At 50.0% G+C, this 26,401-nt stretch overlaps 1 protein-coding gene across 2 annotated transcripts in view; it reads right to left on the bottom strand.

Moving 5' to 3' along the window:
* Nucleotides 1–5,785: 5,785 nt before the first annotated feature.
* Nucleotides 5,786–26,401, bottom strand: part of BCL2L13 (BCL2 like 13) — a 37,671-nt gene continuing 17,055 nt past the window's right edge. For both annotated transcript variants that reach the window (XM_083180891.1, XM_083180892.1), the window contains exons 3-7: nucleotides 24,714–24,821; nucleotides 24,140–24,296; nucleotides 23,638–23,707; nucleotides 22,048–22,191; nucleotides 5,786–7,379 (exon numbers count right to left, since the gene is read on the bottom strand). In XM_083180891.1, the coding sequence (XP_083037017.1) occupies nucleotides 6,642–7,379; nucleotides 22,048–22,191; nucleotides 23,638–23,707; nucleotides 24,140–24,296; nucleotides 24,714–24,821 (1,217 nt within the window). In that variant the 3' untranslated portion in view covers nucleotides 5,786–6,641. The remainder of the gene's footprint in view (nucleotides 7,380–22,047; nucleotides 22,192–23,637; nucleotides 23,708–24,139; nucleotides 24,297–24,713; nucleotides 24,822–26,401) is intronic.

Raw genomic sequence — 26,401 nt, 5'->3', positions numbered from 1 at the left:
CTTAGTCATTACCTTGCATTAAAGATATTTTTAGCATCTGGTTTTGTGTATAGTAGGAACTGCGCTGCCACCTTGTGACAGACCAATAGAAGTGCAGGCTGGCTGGGTATTTCCCTGGTGTTTGAGTAATGAGCTGGGGAAGCACCAACCTCTGACAAACTATGAATTGTACACACCCGAAATGTTCCCCCGCTGATAGTGACTGTTCAACCACACGGACTCCGCCCTAGGATCAGGCCAACACCAGCCTCAGTAAAACCATTGGAAATTCCAAGTTTGTGTGGGGTGGAATTTCTGATCGGGTGTGGATCAGTTGGTCACCAGCAAGTTGTTAGACAGTCATTAGGTCGACATGGGTTATGTCAACAGTCAAAAGGTCAACATGGGGGTTTTCACTCGAATGTCAACCCGTCGACATTGACGCAGGTTAAATTGCATTGTGTCCCCTCGCATGGCTCGCTGCGCTCGGCACACTGTTATTCTGCCACCACGCCCTAGTGGATGGTAGGGCATGAAATACCGCCTGTCGGCTCAAAAAAACTGTGAAAAACCCCATGTCGACCTTTTGACTGTCTAACAACCTGCTGGTGACCCAATGACCGTATCCCTTCTGATCTTGGCATAGAAAAGGCAGTGTGATCTAGGGGGCACTACAAGTGTGGCACAGACCATGTATGGGTGGAAAAGATTCTTGGACTGCACACCCTAATTACATACATCAGGAGGTGTCATCATGCTGGTGTGCGTGAGATACGGGAAGTGAGGGGTATTATGGGGGTTATTTTGATTCACTCTGACAAAATCCTTCTTATGCTGCCCATACACGTACCAATTACCCTGTAATTTTTGTGCTAAAATAGCATCTTTGTGCATATGTTGTGCATAGGATGCAATGCTATTTTAGCACAAAAAGTACCGGGTAATTGGTATGTGTATGGGCAGCTTCAGATGGACAAAACCATGTGCACTGCAGGTGGGGCAGATGTTACTTGTGCAGAGAGAATTAGGTTTGGGTGCGGTTTTACTTCAAAGTGAGATCTATATTGCAGTGTAATAATAAAGCAGTCAGTATTTTCCCTGCACAGAAACAAAATAACTCACCCAAATCTAACACTCTCTGCACCTGTTACATCTGCCCCCCTGCAGTGCACATGGTTTTGTCCATCTAAGAAGGATTTTGTCAGAAAAAGTGAACTAGAATAAGGCCCCATGTACCCAGCTTGGGGTGGGTGAATCACTACATAATGATGACCGTTTCAGACCACATGGGGATGGGCGTATTTGTGCATTAGGGTAAGGAAGCAGTCATAACAGGGAATGTAGTAATAATCTCCACTCCAATATTGTCCTCACTCCTCGCTGGCTCCCTCCACCCACCCCAATACTCTCCGCTGGCTGCCTCCACCCACCCCAATACTCTCCGCTGGCTGCCTCCACCCACCCCAATACTCTCCGCTGGCTACCTCCACCCACCCCAATACTCTCCGCTGGCTGCCTCCACCCACCCCAATACTCTCCGCTGGCTACCTCCACCCACCCCAATACTCTCCGCTGGCTGCCTCCCCCTACTCCTCTCAGCCCTAGACTAGGCCGCTGTAACTGCCACCTTGCCCCCAAGTGATCGAAGGAAGGCTGCACCATAACACACCGGGGACCTGGTACCCACAGAGGTACTATACCGCTGCTGCACGCACGCACACACCGCCCCAACAATGTCAGCTGCCAACTCTCTCATACCACAAGGTCTCTGCCCAGCTGCTGCCAGGACCTTCACACAGAGTCCTCCTGAGCTATGAACGGTCATTGGGCTACTGGAACTGCGCTTATGTGCCCCGCCCCTAAATCACCAACCAGATCCCCTCAGCCAGCCTCTGATTGGTTAATTCTCCAGAGGAATGGGGGAAGAGGAGGAGTCTGCACCTCTACACTAAAGGGCCCCACATACAGCACGATATTCAGGCATTTTCTGAGCGATTCTACCAAATAGCTCTGAAAATGCATGTAAATCGCTGTGTATATAGCCCACACAGCGATTTACATGCGCACACCCGCCGTTCTGAATCTGTCATTCAAGGGCCCTACATATGCAGAGATGTGTGCCGGAGATACATAACGGGAGATTCAGCACAAGAGATTTCACTCTTGTGGCTCATTTCAGACAATGAGCCACATACAGAGAGATTTGTGTCAGAGATTCATAATGGGAGATTCAGCACGGGAGATTTCAAATCGGTCACAGAAAGTAAAACACTGCACTTCATCACAAAAATATTATTATTACTAAACACATCTAGCACATAACTAATGTCTTCTTTAATAAGTATTCTTTCACCTCCCCCTAATATTGCCCCCCCTCCCCCTCCATATGTCAACTTTTAAACGTTGGTGGTACAGTGGGAACGGACATAAAAAAAAATACTTACCAAGTTCGGGGTCCAGCGTCTCGTCCTGTCATACAGACAATAATTTTGTAAAATAAAAAAATGGCATGGGGTCCTTCCCCCAGGCATGACCAGCCCCGGGCTTTTTGAGTGGTCCTGGTTCCCAAAATCCAGAGGACAACGTGCATGGGGTCCCCCGGATCTTGGGGACCAGCACCAGGCTCTTGAGCTGGCCCTGGTTTCCAAAACACGGGGGACAAAATTAATAGGGATCCCCCATATTTTGGAGACCAGCACCAGGCTCCACTAGCAGGGGGTGTAATGCCATAGCCAGGGGACACGCTTGATGGTGTCCCGTGGCCAAAGCATTACCCACCCTAACTAGTCAGCCCAGGCCGGGAGTTTTTGGGGAGGTGGGGACCCCCCAAATAAGGGGGTCCCCCCTCTCCAGGGCACCCCAGGCCTGGGCTGCAGCCCGGGGCTATCCCCTGCACCCCTGGGCGGTGGGTGCAGGGTTGATAGCTTAACAGTAATATTGTCTTTTACAGTAGGACTACAGGTCCCAGCAAGCCTGCCCCACATGCTGGCACTTGGGAGAACCACAGGTACCAGCATGTGGGGCATTAAAGGCCAGTCGGTACCTGGCCCAGGACTTCGGGAGCTCTTCTCTCCTCCTCCGCCGTCGGACTGACTGACCCTACCCTGTCTCAAGCCACCCCTGACCCCCCTCCCCCACCAGCACCCATCCCCATCGCCACCCCCACCTCACCTCTCGGCGGCAGCATCAGGAGGAAATGTTAAAAAAAAAAAAAAAATTATTGCCCCGCCCCCTCGAGCTGGCTATATTAGCCAGCTTGAGACAGGGTAGGGGCAGTCAGTCCGAAGGCGGAGGAGGAGAGAAGAGCTCCCGCAGTGGGGGGTGGGGGGCCCTGGGTGAAGACGGGGGGGGGGGGCCCTGGGTGAAGACAAGATGCAGTTAATAAAATACTAAAACATCTGTGTTTGTGTTTTATTTTAATATTTCCTTTACAGGGGGGCTATAGGTACCGACTGGCCTTTAATGCCCCACATGCTGGTACCTGTGGTTCTCCCAAGTGCCAGCATGTGGGGCAGGCTTGCTGGGACCTGTAGTCCTACTGTAAAAGACAATATTACTGTTAAGCTATCAACCCTGCACCCACCGCCCAGGGGTGCAGGGGATAGCCCCGGGCTGCAGCCCAGGCCTGGGGTGCCCTGGAGAGGGGGGACCCTCTTATTTGGGGGGTCCCCACCTCCCCAAAAACTCCCGGCCTGGGCTGACTAGTTAGGGTGGGTAATGCTTTGGCCACGGGACACCATCAAGCTAGTGGAGCCTGGTGCTGGTCTCCAAAATATGGGGGACCCCTATTCATTTTGTCCCCCGTATTTTGGAAACCAGGGCCAGCTCAAGAGCCTGGTGCTGGTCCCCAAGATCCGGGGGACCCCACGCACTTTGTCCTCTGGATTTTGGGAACCAGGACCACTCAAAAAGCCCGGGGCTGGTCATGCCTGGGGGGGGGGACCCCATGCCATTTTTTTATTTTACAAAATTATTGTCTGTATGACAGGACGAGACGCTGGACCCCGGGCTTGGTAAGTATTTTTTTTATGTCCGTTCCCACTGTACCACCAACGTTTAAAAGTTGACGGAGGGCCACAAGAGTGAAATCTCTTGTGCTGAATCTCCCGTTATGTATCTCTGCGTATGTAGGGCCCTTAAGATTCACATGGAAAGTGGGTCCCATCCAGTGACCGTGCCCAGAGGTGGTAGTAACATTACAATGGGCAGTAGGACAACACAGTCATGACCCAGGAGCGGATACCTGGGGGACGTAGGCCTGGGAAGTGGGAGAGTATAATTAGACCAACACACATAACGTTATTAACCATAAGCTTCCATAGCAGGTTAGTGTATCTGATGCTGGTAATCTCTATATAACCCTGCGCCACCAATATAGTACCTGCAGCGCTGACCGCACAATTCATGCAGCCAGAAATCCCACTGAGGGACAATGAACTCAACCCCTCCCCAGCCTGAGCTGATAACAGAGAACAGCAGCTTGCACAACAATGCATGGCTAATGACAATAGAGCAATGTGAGCCGACTTCTCACCAAGTGACGCAGTTACGCGCAGAGGAACCAAGGCCGGCGGAGGGACACTATAATCTCTATCTATAGGAGAAGTGGTATAGAACGATCGCCTCCAGCTATATAAATCTGACCACGGAAATAAAGACACAGAGACAGGATGGGGGGGAAATAATCCACTTATTTATAAAGTCTATCCCGTTCCAAATAGGTCCATTTCTTACACTTAACAATCCATGACGCACCTGTCTGAGTCTACATGAACCCCGACATCACTACACAAGTCTGGGGGCGCAGATGAACCCTAAGTAGTAATTCCCATGTACATAATCCAGTGACTTCAGATTAATGACCTATCACAGCCACCATTCTGTTCAAGCGAGCATAGACTCCTCTCATACACAGCGGAGGCAGCCATTTTGTTGGCTTACACAGCAGAGGCAGCCATTTTGTTGGCTTACACAGCGGAGGCAGCCATTTTGTTGGCTGTACCAACTATTCATACAAATGGAACTAAATCATACAGATATCATGGAGGTACTAGGTGCCTCATTCCTCAGTGAGAACAGTAGATAGGACAGGTTGAATACCAGTGCAGGGCAGAAAAATGGCTCCTCCACGGAGTCAGCGACGAGTACAGCTTAATGGAGCAGCGTTGTGCAATCTGAGGAACACAACGGGTTGTGATGTCATATGAACCAGATGTGACATTTCCTGGCAGGAGACGGGAGACCGTGTACAAGTGAAGGCAGCAATGTATCCCCTTATATGTGATGAGTAATGGCGTTATTGTGTTACGGTGAGCGTTCCGGCATGGTAAACGCACCTGGGGGTGAGGGTCACCTCACACAAGCAACTCGTTTGTTTATAATTGACAAGCTTCCATTTAGAGCCATTGCCGTACACCCTGCAGCGTGTGAAAGTGGCCGCAGGTGGCAGAAGCTCCTGGGGAGGGGGGGGGGGGGATGGGGGTGTCACAGTTTCTATCTTCGCAGCGAGTCTCGCAGAAGGTAACCCTCACAGCCAGGTGCCTAAAGGTGAGTGTTCTGGGATGAACGGTCTAACAAAGTCACGTGTGCATCTAGGCCTCACACGCGTGTCACTGGCAGAACCTTAGGCAGTAACGGCAGCGCGTCACATATATTAGTATTTTACTCCCATTTCCAGCGTGCAAAAAAATATTCATAGAAAATAGATATTTATATTGGACAATGCGGAACTCGCAGTTGGAAAACTGCCCCTTAGGGTCTCCAGACCAACGCTAGATACAACAAAAAGAGGGTCCTGAGGCGAGAGGAGGTTTCATGTTCCTGCTTTAATACACTACAATTTACAGGAGAGTGTGCAATAAAATAAGTGCTCTTCTTATCTTAAAAATAAAATGTATCTTTGTGATGCAGCATTGGCGCCTCCCCCACAGCGAGACTCCATCTTGTCCCGCCGCAGCCAGGGGTGTGCGCGCCACGTACGCGAATCTCTATGTAAGTCGGGGAAATTCTCCATTTCTCCCCAGTGTAAGAAAATAAAAATTGTTTGAGGCTCATTCGCCCCTTTTATAACGAGAAATTAATCGTCCTAATCTTTGAGCTAAGACCCACCTCAAAGGCCGCTCGCATCTAGTGGTTCTTATGGTCGAAATCACACCCGGACACACCGTTGGTGGCTAACGGGGGGGCGATGGGCATTGTGGTGCCCTCTAAGTATCCCGGCTTAACGTTTTGGCATAAGGAATAACTGACGGATAGCTCTGCGGGTATGACTACAGTGTAATGTGTCCCCCCCCACCCGAGGCTTTCCATAAGTGAGATGAGGCCACGATGAGCCCAGGCCCAAATATACTTATCCCAAACTTGTTTTTGGTATTTAAAATGGCCGCAATCAATATAAGATTAGATTACCATGACGTTCTCTGTCAGAATACGGTGATCTCATGGCGGCGCACAGTGCAGTGAAACTGGATAACTAGCAGCAGAGAGCTCACACCGGCTCCAAACTCAAACCGGAAGGTCTGCCCAAGAAACCCGGCCCCCATCTGTTACACGATTCTTACTGGCTGGGGTACGAGCGAGAGACGCACAAGAAGGAATTGATCAGAGATTTGTAGTAAAGGAGGGGGGGGGGGGGGAAGCAAATCGCTGTTATCTTGGTTTTGCTACTTCTTTCTGAGCGCCATCACCATTCCAACCGCCACGGCCAATATGGCGACCGCCGCTGCTCCCCCGTACAGCAGGATGGATTTTCCCTCGGGGATTAGGACCGGTTTCTCTTCCCCGGTTCTGGTTGGCTGAGGCAGCAAAGAGACGATGGGAGATTCCACTTTTTCCGTCTCCGAGGTAGGGGTGACCTGGAACTCTTCTTTAGGTTCCTCAGGGGGACTTGGAGGCGCCTTCTCCAAAACAGCAGTGTCCACATTGGTGGGCTCGGGCAGTGTGACTGTGGGAGGGGGGCTCTTCTCCCCTGCTTGCTCTATTGTCGGAGGCGATGTAGCGTCAAGTACGGGGATGGCAGAAGAAGGAATCACCAATACTTCTTCCTCTTCCTCCTCCTCTTCCTGCTCCACCACGGCCGCCGCCTCCTCGATGACCTCCGCTATCTCCTCCTTCTCCACGTGGACGATGTCAGAGTTGGAGGAGTTGTTCTCGCTCCGCTCTTCCCCGCCATTGTTGCTGTCCAGGCTCTTGAGCTCCTCGGGGTCCATGACCACCTGCTGCCAGGACTCGGGCCCCAGGGAGGTGGGCAGGCTCTCTGTGTGCCAGGAGGAGACTGCCAGGCTCTCGGGCGGGCTAACCTGCTCAGAGTTATCGCTGGTCAGGATGTAGATGTCGTTGCTGTCCTCGACGATTAGTCCTGGGACATCGTCCTCCTCACTGTCCAGGTAGAACACGGTGCCCTGCGGAACAAAGCGGAAACGGTCAGGGGCGCGAGACATCGATTCTACTCAAGTCATATTGTAATAGTAATCATTACTTACTGACACGTTTCCCAAGTCAACCAGCAGGTGCACAGGTGTAATCATTACTTACTGACACGTTTCCCAGGTCACCCGGCAGGTACACAGGTGCACTCATTACTCACTGACACATTCCCCAGGTCACCCAGCAGGTACACAGGTGTACTCATTACTCACTGACATATTTCCCAGGTCACCCAGCAGGTACACAGGTGCACTCATTACTCACTGACATTTCCCAGGTCGCCCGGCAGGAGCACAGGTGTAATCATTACATGTGTCTCCCAGCTGGGCGATCTAGAAAACATGAACTGTGTGTGTGTGGGGGGGGGGAGGAGTGTCCTGAGGACAGAATCTGAGAACCACTGATCTATTTCCTATATAAATATTTCCTAGGGACTTGCTCTAACAAACCTCATCCACAGTGTCACAGTGACCCTCCTAGGGGCAGAGCTACAGTGTTGTAGGAATGATGTAGGACGATCTGTGCGACGTGTGATCCACAAGCAGATTAATATTACGTTTTATTGCAGTTATCTGGGTAAAAGCCTCATGAACCTCTCACACTCCCCTGTACCGTGTGTCAGATGGATGCTGGGAGAGACGTCCGCCCCGTGCCCGTATCGCCAGGGGAACCGCGACACTGGTTTCTGCGTGTTATTCCCCATGTACCACAATACGGATACCGTCAGAAAACCTGGCGCCCTCACAGACGTAGAGTCAGACCAGGTAAACGCTACCCAGTGCATGAAGGGTTAACAACGCGGTGAGACAGCCGCTGTCCGTAAACACTTCCACGTTCCGCTGATCTAATCTCCCGTGAGAACCACTTCACATTCGCTGCATTATCAGCCCCCGTCACCTGCATTCCGCCACATTAGTGAGGAGGTTCCCAACAGAAGCACTTTGGGCCGTCTCCAACCACAGACGGTATATTCCGACAAGTACCGGATACATTACCGAGGGACGGGAATAACAAAGAGTCACCCACAGCCGGGAGCAGTGACGTTACTGAGCGCAGGGCGTCGGGGGCCATACAGATCACAACGTAACCCCAATATTATTGGGGTCAGCTATTTATCAGGATACCCCTTCCCAATCCAGGAGACACATTAAGCAGCCAGTCTGGTGGGATAAATGCATCACTGTGGAGGGGATAATTACTCATAACCCCAGTATGTAGTTTTGGGGCAATCACTGGGAAACGGACTAGGAAGCCGGCAGTTCAGCCCAGGACACCATGCGTTTCGGGGAATATCACGCTGGGCTGCGAGCGCTAACATCACATTTGAAGCGGGGCCTTTTCCTCTGGGGAACCGATGTTCGGATTGATGTGTTCTCAGACCCGGGGGATGGATTATAGTGCCGGAGACGCCCAGCGTCAGGCGTTTCTGGCAGTGACGGAATCTGTACAGTAAGTAACTGCTGGAACAGAGCCGACTCTCCGGGGGACGGAGGAGCTAAGTCGTTCTATGCGGCTGTTTAACTCGTTAGCGCCGGGTCGGACGCACACGTATCAAACCTAGGCAGTAAAAGGAGGGTTAGGTACCGACGAGGATGGTTACACTGTCCGGCTGGGGGTCACGTCCAGGGTGCGATCCGCACCGCTAACCCTTCTACCGTCACACTCAGTGTCACAAACTAACGTTTTACTTGTAAAGGTGCGTACACACAGGGGCGATTTTGTGCAAAATCGCAGGAAATATGGTCGCTGAGCGACCATATTGCCCGCAATGGGAGTGTGCACCGGCGATATATTAGTTAGTATTACCGCCTCACAGCGCTGAGGTCATGGGTTCTATCCCCACCATGTGTTATATATACGGGGGCAGTACGGATGGTGTAATGGTTACATTACTGCCTCACAGCGCTGAGGTCATGGGTTCTATCCCCACCATGTGTTATATATACAGGGCAATACAGATGGTGTAATGGTTATCATTACTGCCTCACAGCGCTGAGGTCATGGGTTCTATCCCCACCATGTGTTATATATACGGGGCAGTACGGATGGTGTAATAATTACTGCCTCACAGCACTGAGGTCATGGGTTCTATCGCCACCATGTGTTATATATACGGGGGCAGTACGGATGGTGTAATGGTTATATTACTGCCTCACAGCGCTGAGGTCATGGGTTCTATCCCCACCATGTGTTATATATACAGGGCAGTACAGATGGTGTAATGGTCAGCATTACTGCCTCACAGCACTGAGGTCATGGGTTCTATCCCCACCATGTGTTATATATAGGGGGCAGTACGGATGGTGTAATGGTTACATTATTGCCTCACAGCACTGAGGTCATGGGTTCTATCCCCACCATGTGTTATATATACGGGGCAGTACAGATGGTGTATTACTGCCTCACAGCACTGAGGTCACGGGTTCTATTCCCACCATGTGTTATATATACGGGGCGGAACAGATGGTGTAATGGTTAGCATTACTGCCTCACAGCGCTGAGGTCACGGGTTCTATTCCCACCATGTGTTATATATACGGGGCAGTACGGATGGTGTAATGGTTACATTACTGCCTCACAGCACTGAGGTCACGGGTTCTATCCCCACCATGTGTTATATACACGGGGCAGTACGGATGGTGTAATGGTTAGCATTACTGCCTCACAGCGCTGAGGTCATGGGTTCTATCCCCACCATGTGTTATATATACGGGGCACTACGGATGGTGTAATGGTTAGCATTACTGCCTCACAGCGCTGAGGACATGGGTTCTATCCCCACCATATGTTATATATACTGGGCAGTACGGAAGGTGTAATGGTTACATTACTGCCTCATAGCGCTGAGATCATAGTTTCTATCCCCACCATGTGTTATATATACGGGGCAGTACGGACGGTGTAATGGTTAGCATTACTGCCTCACAGCACTGAGGTCATGGGTTCTATCCCCACCATGTGTTATATATATTGGGGCAGTACGGATGTTTTAATGGTTACATTACTGCCTCACAGCACTGAGGTCATGGGTTCTATTCCCACCAGGTGTTATATATACAGGGCAGTACGGATGGTGTAATGGTTACATTACTGCCTCACAGCACTGAGGTCATGGGTTCTATTCCCACCATGTGTTATATATACGGGGCAGTACGGGTAGTGTAATGGTTAGCATTACTGCCTCACAGTACTGAGGTCATGGGTTCTATTCCCACCATGTGTTATATATATACACGGGGCAGTACGGACATGTAATGGTTACATTACTGCCTCACAGCACTGTGGTCATGGGTTCTATTCCCACCATGTGTTATATATACGGGGCAGTACGGACGGTGTAATGGTTAGCATTACTGCCTTACAGCACTGAGGTCACGGGTTCTATTCCCACCATGTGTTATATATACGGGGCAGTACGGACTGTGTAATGGTTACATTACTGCCTCACAGCGCTGAGGTCATGGGTTCTATCCCCACCATGTGTTATATATACGGGGCTATATACGGGGCAGAACAGATGGTGTAATGGTTAGCATTACTGCCTCACAGCGCTGAGGTCACGGGTTCTATTCCCACCATGTGTTATATATACGGGGCAGTACAGATGGTGTAATGGTTAGCATTACTGCCTCACAGCACTGAGGTCACGGGTTCTATTCCCACCATGTGTTATATATATACGGGGCAGTACGGATGGTGTAATGGTTACATTACTGCCTCACAGCACTGAGGTCATGGGTTCTATCCCCACCATGTGTTATATATACGGGGCTATATACGGGGCAGAACAGATGGTGTAATGGTTAGCATTACTGCCTCACAGCGCTGAGGTCACGGGTTTTATTCCCACCATGTGTTATATATACGGGGCAGTACAGATGGTGTAATGGTTAGCATTACTGCCTCACAGCACTGAGGTCACGGGTTCTATTCCCACCATGTGTTATATATACGGGGCAGTACGGATGGTGTAATGGTTATATTAGTGCCTCACAGCACTGAGGTCATGGGTTCTATCCCCACCATGTGTTATATATACAGGGCAGTACGGAAGGTGTAATGGTTAGCATTACTGCCTCACAGCGCTGAGGTCACGGGTTCTATTCCCACCATGTGTTATATATACGGGGCAGTACGGATGGTGTAATGGTTACATTACTGTGTTATATACACGGGGCAGTACAGATGGTGTAATGGTTATATTATATAGCTCCTCTCCAATCTGTCCTCAATGCTGTAGCCAGGCTTATCTTCCTCTCCCGCTGCTCTAACTCTGCTACTCCCCTTCAACAAAATCTGCACTGGCTTCCATTCCCCTACAGAATCCTCTTCAAACACCTCACACTCACATACAGGGCCATCTCTAATTCCATTGCTCCATATATCTCTAACCTCATCTCCATTCATACACCCTCCCGCCCTCTACGGTCAGCTGACGACTGTCGTCTCTCCTCCACCCTGATCACTGCTTCCCATGCTAGAGTACAGGACTTTGCCCGTGCTGCACCCCTTCAGTGGAACGCACTCCCTCGCTCCATTAGACTCTCCCCGACCTTGCAAAGCTTCAAACGGGCACTGAAAACTCACCTATTCATCAAAGCGTACCCTTCCACTGCATAAACCAGCTGATTCTCCGACCCCCTTGCCTGTTTACATCCTGCTATCTAACCACCACCCCCTCGCTTGCACCTCTTGTAATCTGTCTGTCTCCCCTTCCTACAAGATTGTAAACTCCTCCGAGTAGGGCCCTCTTCCCTCCTGTTGTCAAAGCCCTCTTCTCTTCACATGTCACTCACAGCTCTCCTATACTCCAACCCTCAGTGACCATCTTCATACTCATCTCCATCATTGGCCTCAAGCCTCTAGTTGTATGTTGATTGAGTCCTCACTACTTACATTTAAGCTGTAATGTGTATTAAACTGTGGTGCTCTTTATTTGTACTGTATTTTTGTTATTTATTCAAAGTTATGCCAAGTTTTGTCTCCCTGTATTGTTCCTTTGTACGGCGCTGCGAAACACTTGTGGCGCCTTATAAATAAAATTATAATAATAATAATAATATTAGTGCCTCACAGCACTGAGGTCATGGGTTCTATCCCCACCATGTGTTATATATACGGGGCAGTACAGATGGTGTAATGGTTAGCATTACTGCCTCACAGCACTGAGGTCATGGGTTCTATCCCCACCATGTGTTATATATAGGGGGCAGTACGGATGGTGTAATGGTTACATTATTGCCTCACAGCACTGAGGTCATGGGTTCTATCCCCACCATGTGTTATATATACGGGGCAGTACAGATGGTGTATTACTGCCTCACAGCACTGAGGTCACGGGTTCTATTCCCACCATGTGTTATATATACGGGGCGGAACAGATGGTGTAATGGTTAGCATTACTGCCTCACAGCGCTGAGGTCACGGGTTCTATTCCCACCATGTGTTATATATACGGGGCAGTACGGATGGTGTAATGGTTACATTACTGCCTCACAGCACTGAGGTCACGGGTTCTATCCCCACCATGTGTTATATATACGGGGCAGTACGGATGGTGTAATGGTTATATTAGTGCCTCACAGAACTGAGGTCACGGGTTCTATCCCCACAATGTGTTATATATACAGGGCAGTACGGAAGGTGTAATGGTTAGCATTACTGCCTCACAGCGCTGAGGTCACGGGTTCTATCCCCACCATGTGTTATATATACGGGGCAGTACAGATGGTGTATTACTGCCTCACAGCACTGAGGTCACGGGTTCTATTCCCACCATGTGTTATATATACGGGGCAGAACAGATGGTGTAATGGTTAGCATTACTGCCTCACAGCGCTGAGGTCACGGGTTCTATTCCCACCATGTGTTATATATACGGGGCAGTACGGATGGTGTAATGGTTATATTAGTGCCTCACAGAACTGAGGTCACGGGTTCTATCCCCACAATGTGTTATATATACAGGGCAGTACGGAAGGTGTAATGGTTAGCATTACTGCCTCACAGCGCTGAGGTCACGGGTTCTATTCCCACCATGTGTTATATATACGGGGCAGTACAGATGGTGTAATGGTTACATTACTGACTCACAGCACTGAGGTCATGGGTTCTATTATCCCCACCATGTGTTATATACACGGGGCAGTACGGATGGTGTAATGGTTATATTAGTGCCTCACAGTACTGAGGTCATGGGTTCTATCCCCACCATGTGTTATATATAGGGGGCAGTACGGATGGTGTAATGGTTACATTATTGCCTCACAGCACTGAGGTCATGGGTTCTATCCCCACCATGTGTTATATATACGGGGCAGTACAGATGGTGTAATGGTTAGCATTACTGCCTCACAGCACTGTGGTCATGGGTTCTATTCCCACCATGTGTTATATATACGGGGCAGTACGGACGGTGTAATGGTTACATTACTGCCTCACAGCACTGTGGTCATGGGTTCTATTCCCACCATGTGTTATATATACAGGGCAGTACGGAAGGTGCAATGGTTAGCATTACTGCCTCACAGCACTGAGGTCACAGGTTCTATTCCCACCATGTGTTATATATACGGGGCAGTACGGATGGTGTAATGGTTACATTACTGCCTCACAGCACTGAGGTCACGGGTTCTATCCACACCATGTGTTATATATACGGGGCAGTACGGATGGTGTAATGGTTATATTAGTGCCTCACAGCACTGAGGTCACGGGTTCTATCCCCACCATGTGTTATATATACGGGGCAGTACAGATGGTGTAATGGTTAGCATTACTGCCTCACAGCACTGAGGTCACGGGTTCTATTCCCACCATGTGTTATATATACGGGGCAGTACGGATGGTGTAATGGTTATATTAGTGCCTCACAGCACTGAGGTCACGGGTTCTATCCCCACCATGTGTTATATATACGGGGCAGTACAGATGGTGTAATGGTTAGCATTACTGCCTCACAGCACTGAGGTCACGGGTTCTATCCCCACCATGTGTTATATATACGGGGCAGTACAGATGGTGTAATGGTTAGCATTACTGCCTCACAGCACTGAGGTCACGGGTTCTATCCCCACCATGTGTTATATATACGGGGCAGTACAGATGGTGTAATGGTTAGCATTACTGCCTCACAGCACTGAGGTCACGGGTTCTATTCCCACCATGTGTTATATATACGGGACAGTACGGATGGTGTAATGGTTATATTAGTGCCTCACAGCACTGAGGTCACGGGTTCTATCCCCACCATGTGTTATATATACGGGGCAGTACAGATGGTGTAATGGTTAGCATTACTGCCTCACAGCACTGAGGTCACGGGTTCTATTCCCACCATGTGTTATATATACGGGGCAGTACGGATGGTGTAATGGTTACATTACTGACTCACAGCACTGAGGTCATGGGTTCTATCCCCACCATGTGTTATAAACACGGGGCAGTACGGATGGTGTAATGGTTATATTAGTGCCTCACAGCACTGAGGTCATGGGTTCTATCCCCACCATGTGTTATATATACGGGGCAGTACAGATGGTGTAATGGTTAGCATTACTGCCTCACAGCACTGAGGTCATGGGTTCTATCTCCACCATGTGTTATATATACGGGGCAGTACGGATGGTGTAATGGTTACATTATTGCCTCACAGCACTGAGGTCATGGGTTCTATCCCCACCATGTGTTATATATACGGGGCAGTACGGATGGTGTAATGGTTCGCATTACTGCCTCACAGCACTGAGGTCATGGGCTCTATCCCCACCATGGGCGGTATTCAATGAGAATACCTGCGAGGTGTAGCGAATCCTTTTTAGGATTCGCTGCACATTCGCCACATTCCGGAGCCGGCGGGCTCCGGTATTCAACGTGTCAGGGGCTCGCTGCCCCTGACTGACGAATATGAGCTCCTGCGGCGATTGCCGCAGGGAGCCTGAGGACGGTGCCAGGCAGAGAGATGGTAGTCTCTCTGCCTGCACAAGAACTTTGTGGGGGGTAGGTGGGCTCCCCGGGTGCCAGGCAGCACAGGCTGCCCCCCGGGGGTGCCAGCAGGGGAGCGTATATTCACTACACACGATCGTAACGATCGGGTGCAGTGAATATATGAATATGTAATGAGCGGCTCGGCTCCGGCGCCCCCTGCTGGCTGCTGTGTAAAAAAATAAATATATATATATTTTTTTAAATTAAATATATATTCATGTGCTTACAGCACATGAATAAAAATAGCATGCCCCCCCCCTCAGAATAAAATTCCTGATTTTTTTACACCAAATGTAAAAAAACAAAACACTTTATTTTAAAAGTTCACATTCCACTTCACCATAAAAAGATAGCGATTGCTACTCGGTGAATCATGGTGAAAAAAACCTTGAAATGTATTCGCCATGTGGTCATTGAATAGGGTGATTCACCGTTTTAGTCAGAAATTCGCCAAACAGCACAAATTCGCCATAAAAACCTGGCGAATCAGGCTCATTGAATACCGCCCCATGTGTTATATATATGGGGCAGTACGGACGGTGTAATGGTTAGCGTTACTGCCTCACAGCACTGTGGTCATGGGTTCTATCCCCACCATGTGTTATACAGTATGTACGGGGCAGTACGGATGGTGTAATGGTTAGCATTACTGCCTCACAGCACTGAGGTCATGGGTTCTATCCCCACCATGTGTTATATATATTGGGGCAGTACGGATGTTTTAATGGTTACATTACTGCCTCACAGCACTGAGGTCATGGGTTCTATTCCCACCTTGTGTTATATATACGGGGCAGTACGGACAGTGTAATGGTTACATTACTGCCTCACAGCGCTGAGGTCATGGGTTCTATCCCCACCATGTGTTATATATACAGGGCAGTACGGATGGTGTAATGGTTAGCATTACTGCCTCACAGCACTGAGGTCATGGGTTCTATTCCCACCATGTGTTATATATACGGGGTAGTACGGGAGGTGTAATGGTTAATATTACTGCCTCACAGCGCTGAGGTCATGGGTTCTATTCCCACCATGTGTTATATATACGGGGCAGTATGGATGGTGTAATGGTTACATTACTGCCTCACAGCACTGAGGTCATGGGTTCTATCCCCACCATGTGTTATATATACGGGGCAGTACAGATGGTGTAATGGTTAGCATTACTGCCTCACAGCACTGAGGTCATGGGTTTTATCCCCACCATGTGTTATATATACAGGGCAGTACGGATGGTGTAATGGTTAGAATTACTGCCTCACAGCGCTGAGGTCATGGGCTCTATCCCCACCATGTGTTATATATATGGGGCAGTACGGACGGTGTAATGGTTAGCGTTACTGCCTCACAGCGCTGAGATCATGGGTTCTATCCCCATCATGTGTTATATATACGGGGCAGTACGGACGGTGTAATGGTTAGCATTACTGCCTCACAGCACTGAGGTCATGGGTTCCATTCCCACCATGGCCCTAACTGTGTGGAGTTTTTATATTCTCCCATGCTTGAGTGGGTTTCCTCCGGGCACTCCAGTTTCCTCCTACAACCAAAATATAAGCTGGTAGGTTATTTGGCTGACAACACATTAACCATAGAATGTCTGTGTGCATGAGGTAGGGAATATAGATTGTAAGCTTCACTGGGGCAAGGACTGTTCTACTATTCTCTGTACAGCGCTGCAGAATATGTGTGCGCTATATAAGTAACTGGTAATAAATGGATAAAACGTAAGAGGAGCCAGATGTTCTGTGCAGACCCTCCCCCACGTCTTGTTAGCAGCAGTGGGAGCAGCCATTCTGATTGGTTAAATTAAATGAAAATATCAAGAAATATTTATCACAGATACAAAAAAAATGAGAACATTGATTGGACGCGATAATGGGGAGGTGATTGTACGCTCAAACAGCGGTCAGACAGGAGCAGCTGGGACTATTATACAGTATAATTACCGTATGACCCGTAAGAGGGTGACTGTCACACCCCATGCACTCTGATCACAGCTGTAGCAGAAATATTTGGGAATTTCATCCCCCTAGAAATAAGAACCATCCAAGTCTGCACAATTGTAATAAAGCATTGTCCTTGGGAGAGCTGTGATTATATTATATATATATGGATACTGGGTGATTGTACTGCGGGCATATCCTGCCCTATGGAGGTAGGGGAGACGGGCGCACGCCCCTATAATATGCAAGGAGACTGGGAAATGTGTTTTGCAGGCGGTAATGCCACTTTAGATGCAGGAATGTCACAGACCAGTGATATCCTCCTCTCCGACGCTCCCGGCCACTGGTTATATAACCGGCCACATGTCTGCCACATACTGCACGCACTGCCCTACTTTCCTGTGCATAATAACACGCCAGATGCAGACATGGGCTCATAGGCAGCGGGCAGCGCTGGGAGGGCACCCGATCAGCGCTGTTACAGGGAGACTCCACAGCTGCGGATAATCCCGGATATCTGCACTTATCTGCTGTAATTCTGAGCACAGAGCTGGGAATCTGACATTGATTATATCAGCCAGACAGATAACAGCGCCCCCCGGGGGCAGAGAGTGGCATCATCCAGCACAGCACGAACCACTGCTTACATAACATGTATCGTGCGCACCTCTGTATCTGCATTCACTGCCCTGGGCTCATGCTGCCGAAACACATGAAGGGAAATGAAGAGATTCATAGGAATTACACTAGCCAGGTGTTAAGGAAGTCCCAGGATGAGCATAAACGTACAGCACGTACAGCACATAGGAAGCCATTTCCAGAGGCTGTGGTGGGGGCAGCCATTGTGTAGAGACCAAGGGCTCCCCTTACTTACTAGCGCCTCGCACTGTCAGGGCACCATTACCACAAATTCATTCTACAGACTGTCACAGCGACACAGAGGCGGCGGCCATCTTGGAAGCAGAACCAGTATCATTAAGGATGGAAGTCTCTGATCCTTCCTGAGTGGACAGGCTGCAGTCTGATAAAGACTGGTTCCGATGACAAAATGGCTGCTCCCATCATGGGTAGGTGGCGGCAAAGTCACTAACTCCTGAGGCATTATTTACCTCATACCTCAGCTGTTTCACTAGTCCCTACCTAATAATGACAGAAATGGTATAATGACACTGTGGTGACATAGCGAGCGCTCCGGCAGCGGCGTCCTTACACAGCCAGCGTGCGCTACACAAGTGCTCCGGGGCTCAGTGGATTCTCAGGGTCTGCGCCAAGGGCTGGTGTGAATGGAATGTCAGGGCCAGTGACTGCCGCACCAGTCCGCACTTGTAAACTGACGGAATTAACACCTTGCACCCAGGACGTTCCCGGCCCAGCATTAACCCCTTCACCACCGCGGCACCGACATGCATACAAGCCTCTTATTAATCACTGCACAATAATTACTGTACATTTACAATGAGTCATTACGGAACATGCCCCAGTCGTTAGGGACGGCCCTTTACATTACAGACAACAACGAGGTCAGATACACTTATATAATGGGGACAACGACAGACAGCTTCATCTAGTCCAGGCAAGTCCGTATAACAGCAATCTGATCCCTTGTAAGGAGGGGGATGAGGGGGCTATCCTCACCTTGCCCAAAGAGCTGACAGTCCACAAAACTTGTTCCCCTCAAGCCATGAACAACGTATGTCACCGTAGCATGCGTATGAATAAAAATAACGGAAGATAAGGGCACTAACACACAATAACCAGACGGGTGAGAACGGGCATCACTGTTCTAGTAATACGAGTCCTTCTGATCTACAGACATTTAACAAGGGAGGTCTCACGGTGCAGGGAGAGGAGGGTAACCCCCCTCCTGAGAGCCAGACCCCCGCCACCCCCCCCAGCTGGATAAACAGAGGACATATAATGAGAGAGCTCTTACCCAGTGAGACAGCTGGAGTGCTGCACTTCTCAGTGAAGAGGAGACACTGACACATCTGCACAAGACGCGGGAGGAGCAGGGACGGGGAGCTCGTGCACAGTGCTACGGGCGCGCACAGCGACCCACTTTTATTTAGGCTCTGACGCGGCTGCAAAACAAACAGCAATCTGATGCCAAAGTGATGCCGGGAAGCAGCAGCAGCAGGGAGAGAAGCCGGCTGCAGGTCCCCGGGTCTCACATCACAGCTGGAGGCCGGGGCTAGGTCATTATCAGGTCTGAGTTGCTTCTGGGAGAGAGCGAGTCCTGGGGACACCGAGGAGCAAAGGTCCCGGGGTCTATAACCTAGCTAAGGGTGGTCCTATAATGTATCACGTTCTAGATCATTTCACAGCAGGGCTGTCCCATGACATGTAACATACATAAACGTGTCCTTGTACATGTAATCCGTTCATAATACCACCGTGTACTGGTTGGGTACTTGTTTCCTAGCACGGCCACAATCGCGGGCATCGTGATGGACCCGATTTCCTTTGAAATCAGGTCCATTTTGCCGGTAAAGGCAAAATCGCGGGCATCGCGTCGGTCGCGTGCATTAACATGGTCCCCGACGCGATGCCCGCGATTTTGCCATAGGCTTTAATGTTAAAATATTTTTAACATTGAAATCAGGAGCATCGCGTCGGTCTTGTGCCATTATAATGCTTGATATGTTTCATTCATTTATTATTGACGCCAATATATTTTAAGTGAACTCTGAATAAAAGTTATTTATTAATTCCAATCATCGCAGCCCGAAGCGTGGCGAGCGCAGCCCCGCGAGGGGACGCGTATACCTGTGAAGTTATACCCGTCCGCTCGCCACACTTTATATTCTCAACTCCACGCCGCCGTGGATAGTAGGGGTATGAAAAGGTCGGAGGACGCGCACCGCCGCCGCTCGCCACGCTTCGGGTTGGCGTCAATCGCGGGCTGCCGTTCAGGGGTTTAAATTGGGGGTCTGGGGAATACTTTACATTGAATCCAATGTAAAATAGGGTCCCAGGGACCCTATTCACATTTGATTCAATGTAAAAATCGGGTCGATCGCATGCGATGCGACCGACGCGATTTTTCCGACACGATCACCCCGATGCAAATCGGTATGGCCGTGCTAGGAAACAAGTACCAATGGTTGTAGTCTGAGCGGAACAGCAGAAAATAGTGACCAGAAGGAAAGCCCCCCCCCCCCCACACACAGACTGCCGTACTCAACCCCCAAGCACCCACAGGTGGGCCCGGTGTCATCTAGGACATCCCTACCTCCACGTCCCCTCCCACATACCCAGAGATGGCCGTTCACAAACTCCGAGCACTCACAGGTGGGCCCGGTGCCATCTACCCCCCCCCACACACACTACCTTCACTCCCCCTCCCACATGCAGCCGTTCTCAAACTCCGAGCACTCACAGGTGGGCCCGGTGCCATGTAGGACCCCCCCCCCCACACACACACACACTACCTTCACTCCCCCTCCCACATGCAGCCGTTCTCAAACTCCGAGCACCCACAGGTGGGCACGGTGCCATCTAGCACCCCCACAAAACACAGACGGTACAGCACTACCTCCACTCCCACATACCAACAGACAGGCAGTTCTTGTCCCAGCACTGCCCCGCGGCCCGGACAGGGTGTCCATTCACACCGACAAGCAGACCACCCGCTCCCAGTGCCCACAAAGCTACAGCAAAGGATAAAAACCAGATAGAATGAAGCAGGTTACAGTGCCCACTCTGGTGTTACCACACACACCGGGCACACAATACCTACTGATACGGAACATGCTGGTCACAGTCCGATATTATACGCTTATATTCCAGTACAGCGCCAAATGTACGACCGATGTCCCCTCCGCGCTCCTCGGCTGGCGATCAGCGGTCTTGGGAGGGCACAGCGGGACACCGCAAGGTAATCATAACCATACTAACGATGATTAGGGCAAGTGTCTGACGAGGTAGCCAACGGGACCTCCCTAGTGTAACCCAGGGTAACCGCACTTTCCTGCCATACGGGCCCCCCCGGAATATTACAGTACCCCTCTATGGTCGGGTGTACCAGTAATCACAGGATATAGCATTCCCTTATTAGACAGCTATAATCGCCCTGTCTGCAGAACGCGGGCACCAAGTGACATAGAAGCCGCCTGTGCCCACCAGATCACGTGTGTATGTGTACGAAATACAGATTTCACCACACAGGATGTCAGTCTGGAGTATAGATCTGCATATATAGCCGTAGGCTGTTATCTGACACTAGGGGTGAGGTATGAGGTACGCGGAGGGCAGGCGGGAGAGACACAGGACCAGGAGCTGCACACAGGAGACGCCTCAGGACAGAAGTCTCATCTGCAACCGGAGACCGGGAGAATTTACCTTCAGCAGCCGGATGGACGGGCCCTCTGATCCCGGGTCTCTGGGGGAGGTGGGGGAAGCAGACACGGACTGCAGGGATCAAAGTGCAGGAGAGAAACTGGTGACTGGGCTCAGGCGTCATGTACACAGACCCCAAGCCAAGAATAGGGCCACGAAGGCAAAATTCCCGCAGGGGGCGCCAGCTACCCGCAGAAACAACTGGCCGACACAGGTAACCAGCGCTCCCATCTAACCGAGGGGACTCTCACATTATTTTCCTTAAAGCAGGCATGTAGTACGTAACGGACAGACACCAGTTACCCGCTACACGTGTGTGCATCAAACAGCAGAGGAACTAGTCGCACATGTGTGTCAGCGCACTACTCACCCATCCTCCTTGCTGGATAATGTAGTCCGCACACACTTCCTCTATGTAAGAGACTCCGATTTGCACAAGGATGTCCAGGGATTGGTCGCCGCGTCTCGTCTGCTCCACCAGGAGGCACTGTAACAGGAACAGAGGCACCAGCACCTGCAGCGAAACAAGAGGGAACCGGTGGTTAGATTGCACACGCCCGCACAGTGCTCCGGTCACAGACACTTCTGGTTCTTAGCTATAAGAGACCGCGAAATTGGACAGATAACCCCAGAGAGAAAACCGGCGGTTAGACCCCACCCTCCCGCACAGTGCTCCGGTCACAGACACCTCGGGATCGGACAGATAACCGGTGATTAGATCGCACACTCCCGCACAGTGCTCCGGTCAGACACCTCGGGATCGGACAGATAACCTCAGCGAGGGAACCGGCGGTTAGACCCCACCCTCCCGCAGTGCTCCGGTCACAGACACCTCGGGATCGGACAGATAACCCCAGAGAGGGAACCAGCGGTTAGACCGCACACTCCCGCACAGTGCTTCGGTCAGACACCTCGGGATCGGACAGATAACCTCAGCGAGGGAACCGGCGGTTAGACCCCACCCTCCCGCAGTGCTCCGGTCACAGACACCTCGGAATCGGACAGATAACCCCAGAGAGGGAACCAGCGGTTAGACCGCACACTCCCGCACAGTGCTCCAGTCAGACACATCGGGATCGGACAGATAACCGATGGTTAGATCGCACACTCCCGCACAGTGCTCCGGTCACAGACACCTCGGGATCGGACAGATAACCCCAAAGAGGGAACCGGCGGTTAGATCGCACACTCCCGCACAGTGCTTCGGTCAGACACCTCGGGATTGGACAGATAACACCAGCGAGGGAACCGGCAGTTAGACACCTCGGGATCGGACAGATAACCCCAGAGAGAGGGAACCGGCGGTTAGATCGTACACTCCCGCACAGTGCTTCGGTCAGACACCTCGGGATTGGACAGATAACCCCAGCGAGGGAACCGGCAGTTAGACACCTTGGGATCGGACAGATAACCCCAGAGAGAGGGAACCGGCGGTTAGATCGCACACTCCCGCACAGTGCTTCGGTCAGACACCTCGGGATTGGACAGATAACCCCAGCGAGGGAACCGGCAGTTAGACACCTCAGGATCGGACAGATAACCCCAGAGAGGGAACCGGCAGTTAGACACCTCAGGATCGGACAGATAACCCCAGAGAGGGAACCGGCGGTTAGATCGCACACTTCCGCACCGTGCTCCGGTCACAGACACCTCGGGATCGGACAGATAACCCCAGAGAGGAAGGCGGCTGCGTTACAAGTCATACAGACACCGGCTGCCGTTACATGCACCAATAGGTCTCACGCCGCCTGCCAGAAACCTGCTGCAAAACCTCAGTCTACATTATCTGTGGCATCGTTTATGTGCACGGGGTAATCACATGTACGGTGCTGTATGCCAAGGGCGCAGGCGGCATGAGTGACAGCTCCCAGCTCCTCCTATGCCATAGGGCACATGAATCAAATTGTGCCAGGAGGAGGGCAGGGAGAGCCTGGCACAATTCTACATCCATGTCACATACCTTATTCCAGCTGCTAGTGTGTACCGCTGCGTCCTCCGATTCCTTCTTAAACGCGTCATACGTCAGAGCCCTGTGGGGGTGAACACATGCGATCAGGGGTCTCATCCGCATATCCTGTCCTATTACTGAATCCCCTCTGAGACACGGACAGAGTGAGAGACAGATCTATGCAAATACATTCTAACTCCGAATAACCGGGTCCTTACAGCACTAACATTGTACAGGAATAATGGTAATGATACAAATAGTAAGCGCTTATCGAACCGCATCAGGGGCCTATTCTCACCCCATCTTCTGTGCCATTACATATACAGTATCTGGTGATCTAATGTAATGCGAACAAGTTCCCGCTCCAGCCCAGGATCCTCCTACCAGCTCCAACTATGGACTACGGGGAAGACAGAAGCGCGTGCGGTAAAGATGAGGCGCAGTTTGCCTCAGAGCAGGGGACTGCAGTACATATCGTCTCTGGACTGGCGCCCCCCACTGGTGGCTCACTCACCCGCTCAGCAGCCTCTGTAAGGCGATCCTCAGTGGTTCCCGGATCTCCAGGCGCATCCTCTCCACAAGCGGTGCCAGACAGTCCTCAATGGAAGTTTCGGGACTGACCGGGCTGAAGACCGGGGAGGTGTGAATGTCGAAGCCGGTGCTAGCGAAGGCTGAAGGGATAAGAGTACAGACAGGCCGCGTGTCAGAATCACAGGCAATAGCAGAACATGTGTGAGAAACGTACAAACCAGACAAAGGGTAAACCAGTCCCTGAGAGCAGCAGCAACAGGAAATAAACAACCAGCCAATAAGATCTCTGCTTTAATCCGTGTCAGAACCAGACAGCGAGCTGATTGGTTAGTTCCTAAATCAGGAAACTAAATCGGTGCAAATGCAAAAGCTCTCCCCTTGCTATAGAGTACACTTTTGGTTCCTTTACACCTAATAAAGAGGTGTCTAAGTAGTTTAAAACCCCAAGAACATTTATAATTGGTTACACAGGGAGCGGCCATCTTTGCCGTCATGTTTCTATAGCGAGAGTTACAGCAGCACCCAAGGAACGCTAATCGCTCATGGAGAACACGCACCTGCTGAGATCTCCTCCTCCAGCCTCTTCAGGCGCTCGTCTATCTCTGCCTTAATCTTCTCCAGCTGTTCTCCAGCCAGCGGTGGTGGGTCCAAGGGCTGCGGGACTCCTGAAAGAGAACCAATATCTCAGCATGTACAGTAACCGCCAATCACTGCATCCACTATTCCTACAGTCCTTTCAGGAAATCGAACGAGAAGTCAGGCATGTATAACACCTGGTCTATGGTAACCCCCAGGACACCGGAATTACGGACACACGCCTGGTCTGTGGTAACCCCCAGGACACCGGAATTACGGACACACGCCTGGTCTATGGTAACCCCCAGGACACCGGAATTACGGACACACGCCTGGTCTATGGTAACCCCCAGGACACCGGAATTACGGACACACGCCTGGTCTATGGTAACCCCCAGGACACCGGAATTACGGACACACGCCTGGTCTATGGTAACCCCCAGGACACCGGAAATACAGACACACGCCTGGTCTATGGTAACCCCCAGGACACCGGAATTACGGACACACGCCTGGTCTATGGTAACCTCCAGCACACCGGAATTACGGACACACGCCTGGTCTATGGTAACCCCCAGGACACCGGAATTACGGACACACGCCTGGTCTATGGTAACCTCCAGCACACCGGAATTACGGACACACGCCTGGTCTGTGGTAACCTCCAGCACACCGGAATTACGGACACACGCCTGGTCTGTGGTAACCTCCAGCACACCGGAATTACGGACACACGCCTGGTCTGTGGTAACCCCCAGGACACCGGAATTACGGACACACGCCTGGTCTATGGTAACCCCCAGGACACCGGAATTACGGACACAAGTACTAATCTCCAGGATTTTAAAAGCTCCCTGTCTGAGTACTGGAAGCAACCTGATTGGATGAGGGCAGACCCAGTCATGTGACTTGACATGCATGGCGAGTACAGACCACACTAAGCTAGATATATATCTCTATCTATATATATATATATATATATATATATATATATATATATATATATATATATATATATAGATATATATATATCTATATATATATATCTATATATATATATATATAGATAGATATAGAGATATATATAGAGAGATATATATATATATATATATATAGATATAGAGATATATATAGAGATATATATATATATAGAGATATATATATATATATATATATATATATATATATATATATATATATATATATATATATATATATATATATATATAAATAAATAAATAAATATGAAACATCATGACCTGGATTTGCTTATAAATGACAAAACATTTGGGGAAACATTTTTAGGGTTCCCCTAATTACACAAATAACGCAGCACGAAGGACAAATATAAATTATTCTAACTATTTTTTAATTCAATAAATTTTGATTGTTTTTTATTTATTTTTTTTAATGCATTAAGAACAAAAAACAACACAAGAACAAAACGCATACAAACAAGCAAGACTTAGTACATAATTGCAGGTTCCCTCATCCGTTAGAGGGTTACATTGTGTGAATATATAAAGGGTGATATCTGTATACAAATATATAGTAGTACAGTACACATAATGGTATCCAATCAATGTAAGGTTCATGATATTAATGAACAACAAGCATCTCTAGGGTTTAGATTAGTTTCAGGTGTGATTTATGCGCATCGCGCACAGGT

The sequence above is a fragment of the Crinia signifera genome, chromosome 4, assembly GCF_055691185.1.
Source record: "Crinia signifera chromosome 4, ASM5569118v1, whole genome shotgun sequence".
Classification (NCBI taxonomy): Eukaryota; Metazoa; Chordata; class Amphibia; order Anura; family Myobatrachidae; genus Crinia; species Crinia signifera.
The sequence above is the reverse complement of the archived record's forward strand: the minus strand, read 5'-3'. Positions and strand labels throughout refer to the sequence as shown.